Source organism: Nyctibius grandis, chromosome Z (genome assembly GCF_013368605.1).
Source record: "Nyctibius grandis isolate bNycGra1 chromosome Z, bNycGra1.pri, whole genome shotgun sequence".
Taxonomy (NCBI): domain Eukaryota; kingdom Metazoa; phylum Chordata; class Aves; order Nyctibiiformes; family Nyctibiidae; genus Nyctibius; species Nyctibius grandis.
The window spans coordinates 25,389,191-25,408,649 of record NC_090695.1 but is presented as its reverse complement, the minus strand read 5'-3'; the positions used below and the strand labels follow the sequence as shown (position 1 = coordinate 25,408,649).

The 19,459-nt window shown below is 43.9% G+C and overlaps 1 protein-coding gene across 1 annotated transcript in view; it reads left to right on the top strand.

Moving 5' to 3' along the window:
• Positions 1 to 19,459, top strand: part of IQGAP2 (IQ motif containing GTPase activating protein 2) — a 136,611-nt gene that overhangs the window by 61,971 nt on the left and 55,181 nt on the right. The window contains exons 3-7 of the mRNA XM_068422192.1: positions 9,563 to 9,719; positions 10,952 to 11,029; positions 12,836 to 12,912; positions 18,207 to 18,274; positions 18,640 to 18,753. Of these exons, the coding sequence (XP_068278293.1) occupies positions 9,563 to 9,719; positions 10,952 to 11,029; positions 12,836 to 12,912; positions 18,207 to 18,274; positions 18,640 to 18,753 (494 nt within the window). The remainder of the gene's footprint in view (positions 1 to 9,562; positions 9,720 to 10,951; positions 11,030 to 12,835; positions 12,913 to 18,206; positions 18,275 to 18,639; positions 18,754 to 19,459) is intronic.

The window sequence follows — 19,459 nt, the reverse complement described above, 5'->3', positions numbered from 1 at the left end:
GTTTGTGCAGCTATTTTATACAACCCGTACTTTTTGCCATGATGGTATTCAAATTGTCTGTATCTATTTTCACGGAATGGCTGGAAGCTTTGCACGCATTTGCTCTGGAAATAGCCTGTGGCTGTTTGTGAAACAACTTTTTTCTAAAGTATCTGGTTTAGGAGATTTATCATGCTAAACCTTGCAGTCTAAGGAGAACAAATTCCAAAGTTAACACAGTCTTTCCTTACAAACAAGTCAATGCCACCACCACCACTCCTGCTTAGCCAAGCAATACACTTAGCTTGCTTCTGTTGCTCTCACCCTCCTTTTTAAGGCAATGTTTATGGGACTATTGCTGCAGAAAAAAAACCCACCTTTTTTGCATTAAAACACAAAAGCAAACCGAAGAGTTAAGAGCTGAGGTTTCTTAACAAATCTTTAGATTAAAAAACTACAGTCATATTAATGTGGAACTCTAAATGGTGAGTTCTCATGCTTCAGACTACTGTATATTTCTAAGTATCTTCAAACAAAAGCTTTGACTTAAAAATAATCCCACCACTTCATAAACATTTAAAGTTAGATTCTAACATTTTGCTTTGGGACTGATTGTTGTTACTCTCATTTTCTAGCAACAAGATTTTTTTACCCTTTGTTTGGAATGAGATGGCCGTATTGTAATCTCTAGGTCAACAGTCTTTCACTTCCTCACAGTATGCATGTGCTGAACCAGACTGAAAGGCTGTGGTGGTGAGCCAGGAAAGTAGTAAATGGGTGGTATCTTATCTTTACCTTGTTTTCCCTATACCATTTTCATAGTGGCACCCAGTGTTCTGAGCTTTGGCTCTCAAGTCCTGTATTTGGTTCTCTAAAGGTCTGCTTCCCGGGAGGTAAAAAGCTGGTGCCCTTGGATCCACATCTTGCAGCATAAATCTGAAAGGGCAGGGCAGCACAAGTATAAATTTTGCTGCAATATCCAGTGTGTGCAAAATGCGATGGGCTTTGGGTGGGTTATACAATGTATTCTGTCCTTTGCTGAACACTGGCTCCAGCTTTTCCAGTCCCTTAGCCAGCCATGTGTGCTTTGCTGACCACACAGACTGTCAATGACAACTTCATAACTGGTTAAGTTCATAGTGCAGCTCTGGTGCTTCCAGTTCCCTTGACCCTTGCCTTGAATGAGACTCAGGGTTTTTTTGCTTTTACAGTGCAGGCCTGGGCTCATTAAACTGCTGCTGTTTTGTGTGGTCAGATGCGGAGACTGGAATCTCTTGGTGAGCAGCATGCTGTTTACTGCTCATGGGTCTGGCACAGAAGTCATCACTGTTCCTGCCAGAAATTCACTACTGAACTGCTCTGCCTTGGGTTGCCAAGAGTCAAAACAGAATTGAGCAAAGCAGAAGGAAATTGTACCTTAATACTCGCTACTGGCAGGCTTTCCAGTACTATGTATTAAAATTAAAGTTTTGGAGATAGATTTCCATTGATCAAGCCTGGTTTTGAGTTTTTGTCTAGGGCAAATCCTTTGTTTCTGTGCTGGCAAGTACTGCAGTATTATGACAATAAAAGCAGGCTGTATTTATGCATACTGGTGTATGATCTCAAGTATCTCTCTTCAGGAAAACATCTGTTTATGCGTTTGAACCCAAATAAGACTAAAACTGGCATGGGTAGCTCTGCAGGGCTGTTCTAATGATAGCTACTCAGGACTTCAGGGATGTTGCATGTTTTGCCTTTTGTCCCTCCACCATGGAGAGTGTGGTTTGGGTTTAGCTGTAGTTAGTGAACAAGTCAACCATCATGTTCACCACTGGCAGTTTTTCATGGATATACCTGTCAGTAAGTTAAGGTTGTTAAAAACAGTATTAGTTATGGGATTGCACTGTAGAAAAAAATGGCAGAAATGCACATTTGATAGCTATAATAGTCTTATTCCACAAGCTTCATACTGAAGAAAAACATACTGTCTAACATTGAGTTATAGGCCCTTCCTCTTTTATAGCCACGGTATTAACTAGGTTTTGTGGGCACAGCTTCTGCAACAGACTTGAATCTGATGCTGACGCTGCAATGCTGTTGCTCAGGAACACAGTGGGTGTGCCAAAGTCAATGCTGCTTTTTTAACCCCAAAGAAAAATTGCTCCAAAGGTACTTATAAATCCTTACTGTCAGGTGGATATTCTCTGTTTCACTTAAAGAAACAAAAGTAGAAGGATTTCTGTTTTTCTCCGTCCAGTCTGCTGTTGTCGTCACCATGTCATATAACTTTCATAAACTCACCAAACTGTGTCTTAAAAAGCAGAACCTCACAACCTTAAAGTAATGCTTCTTTCTGTTTAAAACCACAATTCCCTTTTAACTGAATCGGTCTAAAGGGAACAAAAATACTGTAATTGCAAGCATTGGGGAGAAAAGTGTTACAGATGTCTCAATAAATACTAGGAGACAGAGTAACAGAGTTGGGCAGCTGTTTGCATAACTAAAACTTACAAGGTTTTTGTATATTTGCAGGATTTTATGCAAATCCTGAGGCTTTTCCTTCTGATTAAACATGTGCAAAATGGATTAAATCCTTTCACAGTAGATCTTGCTGTAGCTAAAGCTCTCTCTTTACGGTGAGGGTGACCGAACACTGGAACAGGCTGCCCAGAGAGGTTGTGGAGTCTCCTTCTCTAGAGACATTCAAAACCCGCCTGGACGCGTTCCTGTGTGATATGGTCTGGGCAATCCTGCCCCGGCAGGGGGATTGGACTAGATGATCTTTCGAGGTCCCTTCCAATCCCTAACATTCTGTGATTCTGTGATTCTGTAAAGTCCTGCAACTTCCAGACATTGGTAAAACCTGTTTTATACATAATACAGCTGTAGCTGTGTTCTCAGTCTTGGAGACTAATTTCCAAAAGCTGTAAATGACAGTTGCCTTATTGCAGACCTATGTTTTTTTTTTTCCTAGAATGGATATCACTTATAGATTTTTAGCTATAAATGGAGAGAAACTCTTTGCATCTTTCAGGTCTGCTCCATTTGCTTCTCTCTACTTTTTTTTCCTTTTTTCCACTGCATTACTAACATTCTCCTTCTAAAAAGATACTTGTTTGCTTGTATGTTTATCTGGACTTGTTGGATTGACAACTGTATTCTTCATTACCCTTCTTTTTTTGCTTTTTTCTTTGCTTCCTCATACTGCTTCCTCTTTGTTCCTCAGTGTATGGCATTTACCCCCTAGACAGGGTAGCCTCCCTATCCAGAACAGGATAGTTCCAGATTAATCTTAAAGGCTCATCACCATGCTGGAAACAAGTCCAAAATAGTTTTGCTATTGTTGAAAAATAGGAGCTTTGAAAAGCTGAGGACAAGTTTTCAACTTGGATCAGCATTTCATTTAGAGCTTGGGGAATGACTCAATTTTATATGGACCCTTCTATAAAACCAGATCAAACCCACTCAAATGCATCCTATGATAGAATGGTTTGGGTTGGAAGGGACCTTGAAGATCATCTAGTTCCAACCCCCCTGCCACAGGCAGGGACACCTTCTACTAGACCATGTTGCTCAAAGCCCCATCCAACCTGGCCTTGAACATTTCCAGGGAGGGGACATCCACAACTGCTCTGGGCAACCTCTTCCAGTGTCTCACCGCCCTCACAGGAAATAATTTCTTCCTAATATCTAATCTAAGTCTACCTTATATCAGTTTAAAACTGTTTTCCCTCGTCCTATCCCTACATGCCCTTGCAAAAAGTTGCTCTCCAGCTTTCTTGTAGGCTCTTTCAGGTACTGGAAGGCTGCTGTAAGGTCTCCCTGGAGCCTTCTCTTCTCCAGGCTGAAGAGCCCCAACTCTCTCAGCCTGTCTTCATAGGAGAGGTGCTCCAGCCCTCTGATCATCTTCATGGCCCTCCTCTGGAGTCGCTCCAACAGGTCCATGTCATTATGTTGGGGCCCCAGAGCTGGACCCAGTACTCCAGGTGGGTTGTAACTAGAGCAGAGTAGAGGGGCACAATCCCCTCCCTCGACCTGCTGGCCACACTGCTTTTGAGGCAGTCCAGGGTACGGTTGGCTTTCTGGGCTGCAAATGCACATTGCCGGTTCATGTTGAGCTTTCACCTGTCTTCCAAAATCAGCAGCAGGTTACAAATAGCAAGCCCGTTGTGTCACAGGAACAGAAATCTGGAGAGTTATAAATTATAACCTAGACCTGCTCTGAAGGCTGCTGTTCTCTCCTAGTGTCGTGCCCAGGTTGCTATTAGCTTTTCCTTCTTAGCACTAAGCAATGCAATGCTAATGGACTATAAGGCTGTTAAATGCAATACCTGGGCCAGTGCTGACACGTGGAGCTCTTTCTGCTGGTGAACCTCAGCTGTATGGTGAAGGAAAGCCCAAGGAAGAGCTGCTTGTGATGGAAGGGCAAATAGCAGGGCTTGGCTGGCTTTTAGCGGGAGCTCCTGCAACAGCTGATTTTGGCCCAGAGGAAAGTTGCCTCTAAGTAGCAAAATTCTGTACCGGAAAGGAGAAAAGCAATTTTGGGGGGCATATGTCTGTATCTTCAAAGATAGTTCCAACGTAATCTTCTTTTGGTGCCCTGGACTGAAGATGTCAGAAAAATGTTTTCATAAGACAACTAAGAATGAAAAGTGTAAAGGATCCAGTGCAAGGTACCAAACACCGCTCTGGGGGCATACAGTTCATCTCACTAGCGATGGTCCATTGGCCAACCGGGCCAGCTTCAGCTCATGGTGGATACCTCCTGTGGCTCAGCAAGCTCCTCCTGCTACCCATACAACTCTTTTTCTAGAAGACACATTTTAGGAAATAAATTCTATAGAAAAAGCTAACTGGCTCAGGTGAAACCCACATTTGCTGGGAGTACACATTCTTTGTTTATTCTTCCTTGTCCTCTGTTTTGGAGAAGAAAAATGTTGTGACATTTTGCCTTAGTGTGTATATCTATTTAGTCTATAAAATGTCATTAATACGGATGACTTTTGGGACCCTTGGCATGGACCTATAACACATTAACATGCAATGCAGGATGGGGCAGGGAAACTTGTCAGGGATACAATTCTCCTTACCGAAGCAGCTTTTATACTATGAACTACAATTCTACTAATGACACTTGCTTCATGCAGTTTTGTGTGATATTGTCCCAGATTTATGGCTGATGGTTTCCTGAAGAGCTATTTGGGTAGTCTGTACTTCAGTGAAACAACTTTCATATGTCCTGTAACAAATCCAAAAGTGTAATGGAGTAGGTCATTTGTCTTGAGTTTTAATGTGAAACAAAATGATGTAGTGAGCTTTTTTTTTTCTCCATGGTGGGGGAAAAACTGGCTCATTTTCAACTTGGATCCCAGCTTGGTGGTTTCTGAAGTCACTCCTGTGGAGGTGATGTTAGATTTGTAATGCTGTCTAATGCAGCATACAGCAACACTGCCTTAGTGACAGTAAGTAAGGTGAACTAACGTTTTTGGCTTTGTTCTTGTCCAGTTGCAATGGTATTATTGTCCTTCTAACAACAGCAGAGATTGCCTAAGCAAAACCAAAAATTATGTTGGGAAAGAACTAACTAGATTTATAGCTCTTGTAATGTGATTTTGCTACTAGAAATAAGAATAATATCACAGGTCCAAAACACTTAGACCACCAATGTAAGGAACTTCTGCTCCAGTAATTAGGATGCTAACCTTTTTCAGGAGTGCTTTGGTAGCAGTCTCTCCTTGCTATGCAATATAAACATACCGGATAATACACTTCTGTCTGTTACTGGCCTTCTGAACTGGTTATGTATTTAGTAATACTGTTTTCTATCTAGTAGCATATCTATCACATCTAAGTCTCAAAAACATAACAACTAGTTTACCACCTTGAAGGATTTAGTCACTGATGAGAAGCCATCCCACCTGATGGGTGGCAGGAATGTTTCAGCCAATTCACTGCCAGGCAGACCTCCAATGCATAAAGTACCTTGGGCTGTTTCAACAAAAAGCTTCACTCCTTCCTCCAGCACCAGCACCATGCATTTCACAGGTGAATGTGGAGAGCTGCTGCGTGTTGTGGGAGGAGGACGAGCTGCAGGAGTGCTCTGTACTGAGATGAGCATCGCTGCAAGCTTGGGTTGCAGAGCACATTGGCTGCAGGAACCAGCCTGGCCAGGCACATTGCTGGCCTTGATGCCCTTGCAGTTCAGCCATGGCATAGCTATCACAGAGGTTTGTAAATGCAAACGTCAATAATACACAGCACTCTGTTTTCCTCTGGTTTCAGCTTAAATTACACAGAATCACAGAATGTTAGGGATTGGAAGGGACCTCGAAAGATCATCTAGTCCAATCCCCCTGCCGGGGCAGGATTGCCTAGACCATATCACACAGGAACACGTCCAGGCGGGTTTTGAATGTCTCCAGAGAAGGAGACTCCACAACCTCTCTGGGCAGCCTGTTCCAGTGTTCAGTCACCCTCCCTGTAAAGAAGTTTTTCCTCACATTTATGTGGAACCTCCTGTGTTCCAGCTTGCACCCATTGCCCCTTGTCCTGTCAAGGGATGTCACTGAGAAGAGCCTGGCTCCATCCTCTTGACACTTGCCCTTTACATATTTATAAACATTAATGAGGTCACCCCTCAGTCTCCTCTTCTCCAAGCTAAAGAGACCCAGCTCCCTCAGCCTCTCCTCATAAGGGAGATGTTCCACCCCCTTAATCATCTTCGTGGCTCTGCGCTGGACTCTCTCGAGCAGTTCCCTGTCCTTCTTGAACTGAGGGGCCCAGAACTGGACACAATACTCCAGATGCGGCCTCACCAGGGCAGAGTAGAGGGGGAGGAGAACCTCTCTTGACCTGCTAACCACACCCCTTCTAATACACCCCAGGATGCCTTTGGCCTTCTTGGCCACAAGGGCACACTGCTGGCTCATGGTCATCCTGCTGTCCACTAGGACCCCCAGGTCCCTTTCCCCTACGCTGGTCTCCAACAGGTCTGTCCCCAACTTGTACTGGTACATGGGGTTGTTCTTGCCCAGATGCAGGACTCTACACTTGCCCATGTTATATTTCATTAAATTTCTCCCCGCCCAACTCTCCAGCCTGTCCAGGTCCCTCTGAATGGCTGCGCAGCCTTCTGGTGTGTCAGCCACTCCTCCCAGTTTTGTGTCATCAGCGAACTTGCTGACAGTGCACTCTAATCCCTCATCCAAGTCATTAATGAATATATTGAATAGAACTGGTCCCAGAACCGACCCTTGCGGGACTCCGGCTAGACACAGACCTCCAACTGGACTCTGTCCCATTGACCACCACTCTCTGGCTTCTTTCCTTCAGCCAGTTCACAATCCACCTCACTACCCGATCATCCAGACCACGCTTCCCCAGTTTAGCTGCGAGGATGCTGTGGGAGACTGTGTCAAACGCTTTACTGAAATCGAGATAGACCACATCCACACTATCCACCGGGTAACATCCTCATAAAAGGCTACCAAGTTGGTTGAGCATGACTTCCCGTTGGTGAAGCCATGCTGAGTGCCCCTAATGATCCCCCTATCCTTGATGTGCCTAGAGACAGCACCACGAACAAGTTGCTCCATCACCTTTCCGGGGATGGAGGTGAGGCTGACCGGTCTATAGTTACCCGGGTCCTCCTTCTTGCCCTTTTTGAAGACTGGAGTGACATTTGCTTTCCTCCAGTCCTCAGGCACCTCTCCCATTGCCCACGACTTAGCAAAGATGATGGAGAGTGGCCTAGCAATGACTTCCGCCAGCTTCCTTAGCACTCGCGGGTGCATCCCATCAGGGCCCACGGATTTATGGACGTCCAGGTTGCTTAATTGGTCCCTGACCCAGCCCTCATCAACCAAGACAGATTCCTCCTCTATCCTGACTTCTTCTGAGGCCTCAGGGGTCCGGGGCTCCTCAGGACAGCCTCCAGCAGTATAGACAGAGGCAAAGAAGGCATTCAGTAACTCTGCCTTCTTTTTATCCTCTGTCTCCAGGACCCCCACCTCATTCATCAGTGGGCCTACATTGCCTCTAGTGTTGGCTTTACCTGCAATGTATTTGAAGAAGCCCTTTCTGTTGTCCTTGACCTCTCTTGCAAGGTTTAATTCCAAGGAGGCCTTAGCTTTCCTAGTTGCCTCCCTACATCCTCTGACTACAGACTTCTATTCCTCCCAAGTGGCCAGCCCCTCCTTCCACGATCTGTACACCCTCTTCTTCCACTTGAGTTTGCCCAGCAGTTCCCTGTTCAACCATGCAGGTCTCCTGGTACCCTTCCTTGACTTCCTACCTGTTGGAATGCTCTGATCTTGAGCTTGGAAGAAGCAGTCCTTGAATGCTAACCAACTATCTTGGGCCCCCTTACCTTCTAGTACCCTGTCCCATGGGATTTCCCCTAGCAATTGCTTGAAAAGGCCAAAGTTGGCCCTCCTGAAGTTCAGGGTTGTGATTCTGCTAGCTATTCTGTTCCTGCCACATGAGATCCTGAACTCTACCATCTCATGGTCACTACAACCAAGGCTGCCCTCAACCTTCACCTCTTCAACCAGACCCTCCTTGTTAGTGAGGATAAGATCCAGCAGCGCTCCTCTCCTAGTTGGCTCATCCACCATTTGCATCAGAAAGTTATCATCAATGCACTGGAGGAACCTCCTGGACTGGGGATGGCTGGCTGAGTAGGCCTCCCAGCAAATATCAGGGTAGTTGAAATCCCCCACAACAACCAGGCCCTGTAATTGCGAGACTGCTCTCAGCTGCCTGTAGAAGGCCTCATCACCCTCCTCATCCTGATCTGGTGGCCTGTAATAGACACCCACAACAGTATCACCCCTGCCAGCCTGCCCCTTAATTCGCGCCCACAAACTCTCAACTCGCTCCTGATCCGCCTCTGGACAGAACTCAATACATTCTAGCTGCTCACTCACATAAAGAGCAACTCCACCACCTCTCCTTAGCGGCCTGTCTTTCCTGAACAGGACATAGCCATCCATGACCACATTCCAGTCATGCGAGGCATCCCACCAAGTCTCTGTAATTGCCACTAGATCATAGCCCCCTGACCGAACACGGATTTCTAACTCCTCCTGCTTATTCCCCATGCTGCGTGCATTGGTGTACAGGCATTTCAGGGAGCGAGCTGAGCACACCGATTTCACCCCAGGGGGATGGGAGGCCTCCTGGTCTACCTCAACACTAGAGTGTTGCCCCAGTGGTGCAAGCCCAGCTACTACCCCATCCCCCTTCGAATCTAGTTTAAAGCTCTCCGAATGAGCCCTGCTAATTCCTGTCCCAGAACCCAGAAATTACTGTCTATTTAAAAGCCTAGTGCTGTTCCAAAGATCTGAGTTAGACCCCTTAAAGGATGTATACTTCAAAGCATGATTGGTTATTGATGGGTCATGACCAAACAGTGCAAATATGATTCTCTAGTCATTTTGATCTGTCATGTGAACGAATACAAGAATTTTCTCCTTAGCCCATGCCCTTTTCTGTTATGATTATGTGTGGTAGTGACATTAAAAGTACGATGGTTGTGGGTGAAAGATGTCACTTCTATTAAAATCACAATAACAGTGTTTCTCAAATGATGTCTCTGTAGGTGGATGGAGGTTTGCTTGGAAGAAGAACTGCCCCCAACTACGGAGCTGGAGGAAGGCTTAAGAAACGGTGTTTACCTTGCTAAGCTTGCAAAATTCTTTGCCCCTAATGTAGTGTCAGACAAGAAGATCTACGATGTGGAGCAGGCGCGCTATAAGGTAGTAACTTTTTCAGTTCTCTTACCGACAAGGTAAAAAAATATAATGTCTGTCTTCCAACTTCTAAAGATACCCAAGCATGGCTGGTTAACTTTCTGCATCTCTTGTAAGACTGTCAGGACTAGATGGAAGACACACAGCACTAAGAAGCCAGCATGATAAGTTAGAAAAGTTTTACCCTTAGACTATGTTAGTGTCACCTAATATTTTTAAAGCTGAACAAATTACACTTCTGGCTCCAGGGAGAACATGAGCTTTACCATTTATACAATTATTTCTCATTTAGGAATAGGAGCCAAGAGCAATTCAGTAGTCAGATTTGATAACTGTTCCAATTTTGCTCATCTTATAGGGAAGGACATTCACTTCATTAGATCTGCATGTTTATTTTACCAAATTTAACACTGAGAAGCAAAAAGCAAGCTACCAGTAAGTAGTAAGCTTAGCTTGCTACTTGTGTGAGCTGTTTATTAACTCCAGGATTCTCAGTAGTGTAGAAATATATATGTGCATATGCAGGAGTCCCACAGTGGAATGCGTTATCTCAATAAGTGGAGGGTCAAAAAAAAAATATAAAATTGACATTTTTAAGGTATAATCACTGGATGCTCTTGACAGTTGAGAAATTAAGCTCTTCTAGGTCCCAAATGGTTAACAGAACCATGGTTAAGAATCCTGGTTACATTTAAATGCTTTTCTTGAAAATCTCAAAAATTTGAGTTCAGGCTTCTTTTCGCTCTTTACCCTGACTCTTTAAAAATTAAAAAAAAAAAATTAAAATACTGTCCCACTTTGCTCTTTTAACTGCTGCTTGCATAGGTTGTATGGAGGGTCAGGATCTGAAGAGAGACTAAGAGCTCCTTATCTGTTCTTCACAGTAGTGCTGAGCAGTGTTACTACTTCTGTATTTTGGAGGTAGTGGTTCCTGGTATTTGACAGCCAGCCTTTACTCCCAAAGACTACTGAAGGGCTGTACAAAAGGCCACTTCAGTCACAGTGCACCCAGATGGGTACAAATGTGGATTATGTTACATAAAAGACGAGCTGGACAGCGTGGGGCTGTTGATGTGGTAGGATGCTTCATTAGCAGGATTGTAGCTGTGATGTTTTAGTCTCTAGGTTCAAACAAGGGAAAATTCCCTGAACTCAACTTCAGGATATAAAATTGGGAAGCAACAGGAGGATTGATAATTAGACAATTAATTTGCTTTATAATCTTCTGTTTCCAATAGAGATCTGGTCTTCATTTTCGGCACACTGACAACACTGTGCAGTGGTTAAGAGCAATGGAGTCCATTGGTCTGCCTAAGGTAAGCCTTTAAATCTTAGCAAAGAAACTGGCTCAAGGCACTGACTCACTGAGATCTCCTTTCATCTGCTTGAGCATAAACCATTGCTTACAGTAAGTCTACAGGGAAGGGGTCATTCAGGAAACAAATCTGAAGAGAAGGTAATGCTGAAAGCAGTGGGAGTGTCAGTTATGTGCTACTGCTGCCGGTGTGCGTGGGCTGAGGCCGCTGTGGATGCGTCCTGCGGGTGGAAATGCTCAGGGTGCTTCTCCTGGGGGAAGACAAATGGGATGCTAGCAGTGTGTTAGCTGTGTGTTATTGCTAGTACAATCTCTGGGGGGGCCTGAAAGGAATATGGTTTAAAACAGAAAATGTAAATATTTGCTTCCTTTAGGTTACTACCTCTCATCGTGTCTTTTGCTGCCTCTTCCTCTTAATGTACGTCCTAGCTTCTCTGACTCTACCCTGTTTCCAGACTGTCTTTGCACGCTCCAGTGTATCTGCTTCAGGCTATGCTGCTGCTCCTCTTCCACCAGCTGCTTTCTTGGGTCACCTCTTATATTTATCTTCCTCCTTGTGGGTCTTTGCTTGTCATCTCCCCCCTCTACTGCTGTTTCTGGCCACCAGTGAGTCTTTTTTGGATGAAAATCCTCTAAGAAAGGGCTATGTGGAAACACCTACTCTGCTTGTTTGGACATTTCAGCACCTGCACACAGCCTGGGCAAGTACTCCCTTGCCCAGGCTGCCCAGCAGCTGCCTTGGGGTGGCTGGGTGGGGGCAGCCTTGGCGCTTTCCCATGTGCTGTGGCAGGGCACAGTGGGGATGCTCAGACAGCTGCCTGAAGGTCTGCAGGGACTAGTAGCCAGTCACTGCAGGCAAACTCGCTGCAGGTGCCCATAGACAGAAAAGGGCACCCATGACTGCCATCAGAAATGCCATAGAGATGGGGAGGGTCCTGCCTTTCCCAGGTCAGGCTTTTTTTTGTCTAACTTGAGTCCTCTGTTCAGCTGGCTGGTTTGGACCCTGCCATCCCTCCTCTGAAAGGTTTCACTTCTATTACGGAGAATGGCCATGACCAAAAGCTTTCCCGAGTCTCCCTCCCAAAGCTGTTGTGAGCAAATGATGAAGAGGGCACTGTGCTCCTGACTTACCCAGCCTTGACCTATTAACTGTGGGACAGCACTGCCCTGAGTGCCTGGCCTGGGCTGGAAGCATGCTGCCAACTCTCACGGTTAGCTAAATCTTTTATTTCATTTTTGTGGAGAAACAGTGTTTAGTGACTGGGACCAAGGCCAGGAACAAATTAGTAGTAGAACAAGAACTGGAACTTATGATGTGACTTTTTGGCTAAATTGCTTAATATTCCTCTCTCTGAATATATTTCTCTGTAAATGATGTATTCACAACGTTAGGGGTGCTGGCAATTTGAATGTTGCACTTTTAAACCATACTTGATAGGTTTGGTTCGCAATGAGGCTTTGCAAATTTCAACTGCATCCCAGGTTTTGGGTGTCTGTAGGAGGACAAGCCTTACTGGCTGAGATTGTGCCGAAGGACCTTTTCTAAAAATCTTGCTGGAATGGTGTCTGCTTATCTTCCTTTTTTTCCCTTTTGTTAAGTAGCTTTTATGCTTTATTAAATTATTCCTTATGAAAAATACTGATAAAATTAAAATAACATCAGGAGAGACTTGATTCATACAGTTGTATAGAAGTAACAGTTGAAATTCTGTAAGTTCAAGGCATGGTTCTGCAGAGAGCTCATTTTAGATACTTTTCTGCTCAGTAATATGTCTTTTCTTTTAACTGTTTGCTCTTTGTTTTTTAGATCTTCTATCCAGAGACTACAGATGTCTACGATAGGAAAAACATCCCCAGGATGATATATTGCATTCATGCTCTAAGGTAACTGGTAATGGGAGTAAAAGTTAAAGCAACTGCCAAATCTAGGAGTGTAAGTCTTGAAATAGCTTTAGGGTAACCAGTATATCAAAATCTGTCAGAATTTACAAGTTAATTAGTCTAAAGTTGGAGATAAAAGTCCAACTTTGTCAGGACTATTGGCCAAATTATTTTCAAAATAGAAATGAAGGACTATTGAATTTAGTGCACGCATCCCTCTCTCAACGAGTACACTCCCTCACAAAGTGCACATACCATTTCAAAACACATACTGCAACAGAAACCAAATAAATGAGCAAAAACTCGGCAAAATATTAGTATAACCTTGGGGCAGATGTGCTGCTCAGAGTGAAAAAGATGATGAACTGACATCTTTCTGTCCCAAAAGAGGAGCAAATAATTACTGTATTCTGAGGTCATTCAAGTAAAAGTTAATGTTTTCCAAGATTTTATAGTTCTGAGCAACTTGATTTTGAATGTAAAGTCAGGAAGTCTTTGGTGACACCACTGAAGGTAGAGCTTAAAATTCTTTACGTCCTGCCTTAAGGATTTTCTTGATGTTTAGCACTAAAAGTAGCAAACGTCTGCCTCGTGCTGTCCCTGGTGTGAGGAGCAGTGGTGTTGGCAGACAGCTCCTCTCTCTTGTGGCTCTCCTAGCTCATTTCCTGCACATGAAGAACTTTTCATTACTTTCTTGCAACTAGGCTTGTAGAAAACATAGTTAACTTACACCACAAACTCTCTTCTACGTTCCTAACGGTGTTCAAAGGCACATCAGCTGCTCCAGGGCTATAGGTCAGAATCTATTGAATACATGCTATAGCTGAAATTTTTTAAGGTCTATTCCTTGAAATGATGTGTCCACTCTTGCACTCTGCTATGTGCACTCGCTGCCAGTAAATAGGGCATGCCACCAAAGTTCATCATATTTCTTTCAAATGCTAGATGTTCAAACTTGACAGCCCTGGTATTTTTTTGTCATCTTTGACAAGTGTTGCCACTTGAAATTGTTATGCCTGCTGTAATATTAACTGGACAGCATTGCAAGGACTGTTTGAGGGTAGCTCTTGCCTAAAACTTGGTAGTGCAGTCTATTCTGTCAGCGAGTGTCTTTTGTAATCTTGAAGTGATTTCCTGAAGTGGATGCATGGGGCTCTAATGTTAACCAGCTCAGGCTGACACGGTGGGCTGTGTGCCCCTCTGGCCACGTTATGGGCCAGCTCAGATGCTTTGTGGGAGGTGGAAAAACACAATGAAGTTTTCCAGTATTTGCTTCCTCATGTATGGAGGAGGACTTTATCAACTGTGGATTTGAATGCTACATGAACAATAAGCCCGTCAGTTAGACACCTTCTTAATATCTGCCTAATCGTTGCAATACCAATAACTCTTTTCATCTTGAACTGAATTTTCCAATGGGTTGACCTTTTGTTAGAAGTTCTGCTTTCTCTATCTTGACATGCCCTAGGATTTATGCCAGCATCAGAATTAGTCTGTGTTGTCTCAGCTTTCACTTCCAAGTTTTTGTTTAAATTACTCTTCCTTGCTGCATATCATCACAAAGCTATAACTCCATACTTACAAGCTATTATTTTGGAAATGGACTTCATATCAAATGTATCATGCCACACTGAAAGAGAATAAGCCTGCAATGCTTCTCATTATAATGCTTTCCCATGAAAGTGTAGGGCCCTGTGCCTGCATCCCATGCAGGATGTAAGAATTGAAGAAACAGTTGTTGAGCTTCATTTATTTCCATGCCTTTTCCTAAAATGTATGTTGTAAGCCCTTCACTTGAGTCTTTCAAATCAAACTCCAGTCTCAGTATGGAATGGTTCACAGCCTACATTGAAAGCAGTCTGGGAAAAAATAGAATTAAGAACAGGGCATTTGCTTGGCCAGCAGTGTTCCCAGTTGGGTTGGTGTCAGAGGAACACTGAGCTGCAGGAGTCCAGTTCTGTTCCTCTTCTGCTGTTGTAACTACTGACCTGCTGGTGTCTGTCCCACCAGCTTCACACTGTGCACCTCACCTGCTCTACTCTGGGTTTGTCAGAGCATCCTCTTCAGGGTATCAGTACAGGATTCACCAACCCTGGAAAAGTCCATGTGCCTGTTGTTTTCAGGGTCCAGCACCACAACATCTAGAAACAGAAATTACAAGCAGGCTTTTCACCTTTGCAGCTGTAGTGTATGTACATGACCACTATATGAAGAATCACCATTGGGTTTAAATGCTGAATTCTGTTGCATCTGTTGTGGGAGGATGCTCCCACAGCATCCTCCTAGACAAACTGGCTGCCCGGGGCTTGGATGGGTGGACTCTTCAATGGGTTAAAAACTGGCTGGATGGCCGAGCCCAAAGAGTGGTGGTGAATGGGGCAAAGTCCAACTGGCGGCCGGTCGCTAGCGGTGTTCCCCAGGGCTCAGTTCTGGGGCCGGTGCTGTTCAGTATCTTTATAGATGATCTAGACGTAGGGATTGAGTGCACCCTCAGTAAATTTGCAGATGACACCAAGCTGGGTGGGAGTGTCGATATGCTGGAGGGTAGGAAGGCCCTACAGAGGGATCTGGACAGGTTAGATAGATGGGCCGAGACCAACGGCATGATGTTCAACAAGAACAAGTGCCGGGTCTTACACTTCAGCCACAACAACCCCATGCAGCGCTACAGGCTGGGGGAAGAGTGGTTAGAGAGCGGCCCGGCGGAAAGAGACCTGGGGGTGCTGATCGACAGCCGGCTAAACATGAGCCAGCAGTGTGCCCAGGTGGCCAAGAAGGCCAATGGCATCCTGGCCTCTATTAGGAATAGTGTAGCCAGCCGGCCTAGGGAAGTGATCGTCCCTCTGTACTAGGCACTGGTGAGGCCGCACCTTGAGTACTGTGTCCAGTTCTGGGCCCCGCACTTCAAGGAAGATGTTGAGGTGTTGGAGCGAGTCCAGAGGAGGGCGACCAAGCTGGTGAAGGGTCTGGAGGGTCTGACCTACGAGGAACGGCTGAGGGAGCTGGGGTTGTTTAGCCTGGAGAAGAGGAGGCTCCGAGGTGACCTTATTGCTGTCTACAACTACCTGAAGGGAGGTTGTAGTGAAGTGGGAGTTGACCTCTTCTCCCGGGCAGCTAGCGATAGGACAAGAGGACACAGCCTCAAGCTTCACCAGGGGAGGTTCAGGTTGGACATTAGGAAGAATTTCTTTTCAGAAAGGGTTATTAGACATTGGAATGGGCTGCCCAGGGAGGTGGTGGAGTCACCATCTCTGGATGTGTTTAAGAAAAGACTGGACATGGCACTTAGTGCCATGGTCTAGTCGACAGGGTGGTGTCAGGGCAATGGTTGGACTCGATGATCGCTGAGGTCTCTTCCAACCTGGTTGATTCTGTGATTCTGTGATCTTGGAGCACATGCTCAAATTTCAAAGGGTTATAACTTGGGAAAATTGAGCACTTTCTCAGAGAGGTGAGGGGTTGACCTGGCCATTCTTTTTTAGTTGTTACCAAGTCTGAAGCAACATGATTCTTGAGATTTCCAACAAAACTATGTAAATTTAACACAGGATATTTTCTTATTCTCATTCTTGGAAATCCTGAAGCCATCTTTAGTTGAGATTTTTCCTACAGGAATTCATTCATGCACATCAATTAAAACTGATAAGATTATTTTTAATTGCTCCTTAAGAAGCATGAAATAGCCTTAACTGTAGGTAATAGGAGTGAAAAGCTCTGTCTAATCAAAGGGTCTATTTGACATCTGAAATGATAACATTTCACAGGGAAAGCCTTTGGTTATGTGGGGGTTTGCTGATCTTTGAGCTGCTAGAGGGTCTGAAGATAAATAATAACTCTAAGCAAAATGGTTTAAATATATTTTTTTGATATGTCCTGGTTCAAGTCTGAAATCAAGACCGTTGCACTTACAGTATGTGGAACAACTTGCACTGTCAAATACAACACTGCTCTGGCCAGGAAGGAGTGACTTAGCAAACGATTTCTAGACTTCTGTTGAATATAATTACCCTCTTGGTTTTCTCCTGTTGAAACTTCAATATCTAAAGCCCAACTTGAAAAATACAAAGGCATATGTCTCATTTCTTGCACCATTTTTCTTGTGAAAAGTCAATTTGGATTCGTTCCTGGACTAAATGAGGTTAAGAACTGCTTAATTTAAATTAAGATACTAACAGTGATTCTTCTTCATAAATAGCAGTACTTATGAGATCTTTTCCCTGAAAAATTTAGTTTTCAAATTATCTTTGCAAGCAGACCACTGCTACATCCTGGACAACCTAACACTCTGAAGCTGGAAAGCTTCAAAACATTTTCCTAGGAAGCAGTAGAATAACAAGCACATATCTTAAATAAACTCGCACTATTTTCAGATCTGGTTTTTATGGCATGTTTTACACGAGCTAAGCACAAAACAAGACCCATGAACCTCTGTCTGATATGAACTGCAGTTCTGCATGGGCTATGCAAAGGGAACTTCACCTGGGAACTGCCCTTTCCCCTTTGTTTCTCCCCTGCTCCTGATGCCTCCTATCCAGTTTTCTTAACGCCAAGACGCCCTGCTTTTGACCTTATGTGGGTTCTGTGAGGTTCAAGTTACACTATAAAAGCATTAAGCAAGCTGTTTCAAGTGAAATTATACCTTTAATACAGAGTTCCAGGGAATACCTTGTGTTCCCTGCAGGGTTCGAGGCACATTTTCAGCACCACCTGGTGGTTAATAAGTTTTTCCAAACAAAGCAGCATAGGAATGCACATGGCTCAATATCCTCCTGGAAGTGCTGAACAGCAAAAATATGAGTCTCTAATGTTCATACCATTTTTTCTTCCTCTGCCTTTTTGTTGTAGTGACCCCCAAAAAAGTCAGCATAGCCCGATGATGCTGTTGATCTCCATAACTGTTTGTATGACACCCAGTGCTTAGGCCAGGACTGTGTCCCTGTCTCAAACATAGAGTAAAATCTCCTTAAAAGCCCAAAAAGAAAGACTGGCAGGCAGACCAGCGTAACAGAGGAACCTGGTTTATTACTATAGTCATGTGAGGTTTTTTTTTCCTGCTATAGCTAACTTGCATTTAAGACTGCTTTGAAAGGTGAGAATGGCAGTGGCAATGATTTTGAGGGGCTGCAACAGTGAAAAGAACTTCTGAAGTTGGGGTGAAGTCATTTAAATAAAAGGTGCAAAATAATCCTTTTGGAGGACTGCGTTATTTAAGTTGTTTTTAAAATCTACCTTTTTTGATCCCTGCTTGCAAAACTCACTTGTTTATTGTATTTATTGAATTCTAATTTTCTTTGCAGTTTATATCTGTTCAAACTAGGATTAGCACCACAGATCCAGGACCTGCTGGGAAAAGTAGATTTCACAGGTAATAAACTGCTTATCTAATCATATGTTAGATGGTGTCTTCACCCGGTAAATCTGCTAACACTGTGCATATTTTCTGTTATGGTCTTTCTACTCCTGCAAGGTTGTTCTGAACACATCCTAATTAAATAGGTGGGAGGCTCTATTTTTAATGAATATCAATCTCTGAAGGACAGAAGGGAGTGAATTTGCATGGAATACTTGTCATGTCTTAGATTCCTTCAAAATGGGGGGGAAAAACTGCTAAGAAGCCCTGGCCACAAGCGCTTTCAAAAACATTGCACCTGTATTTGTAGGTATGGTGATTCATAATGCAATTCTTATACTTTTGTTCTGATAATATTTCTTTTTTTTTCATGTGAGCAGAGGAAGAAATCAGCAACATGAGAAAGGAGCTAGAGAAGTACGGTATACAGATGCCATCTTTTAGTAAAATTGGTGGGATTCTGGCCAGTGAATTATCAGTGGATGAAGCTGCATGTAAGTGTGGATCTTTTTCTGTTTTCTACTGGATAATTTGTCAGAACGGTAGCAAAATATTTTCTGTTTTTTAATTCACCTAGTTTGCCATGTCTTAAATAACAAGAAAAGCAAGCAAGTTTTCCCTGTCACACTGCATCATTTTTACAAGACCTCTTGCAATTTTTCAATCTGCCTTTTTGAGCATCTCCATTGAACCATAGGAAGTGCTACCAGAAATAAAGATTTCTTACAATCTTTTGCATGGGTTTAGTGTTTTGGTAGCTAGTGCTCCTCTAGAACAATGAATTGAGCTCTCTGTGCTTCTGCACCATAGGGGGTACAATGGAGGTGGTCATGGGAGCAAGCCTCCTTCCTATGTTGGGAAGTTTTCCTCTTGCAGTTTTCCTCAAACTGTTGCTGTGAGAACAAGGCACTGTTCCAGATAGACAACTCCCCCATGTGGTGGTGCACACATGGAGGAACCACTTGCCTCCATGAGCAGCTTTCAATCTATCTGACTGCTGGCATATGACCCACAGCATGGTAGAACCCTGCTGGAGGGCACGTCCTGCTGATGCATCCAAAATAAGCTTTTCCTTTTTAAGGGAATTGTTTCACAGTTATGGTCCTTCTGAGTCTGTCCTGAACAGCTTCCACTCAAAAACAAAATTAAATGCCCTTTTGCTGTCCAAGACTATCCATAAGTAAATCTGCATTTTCTCAA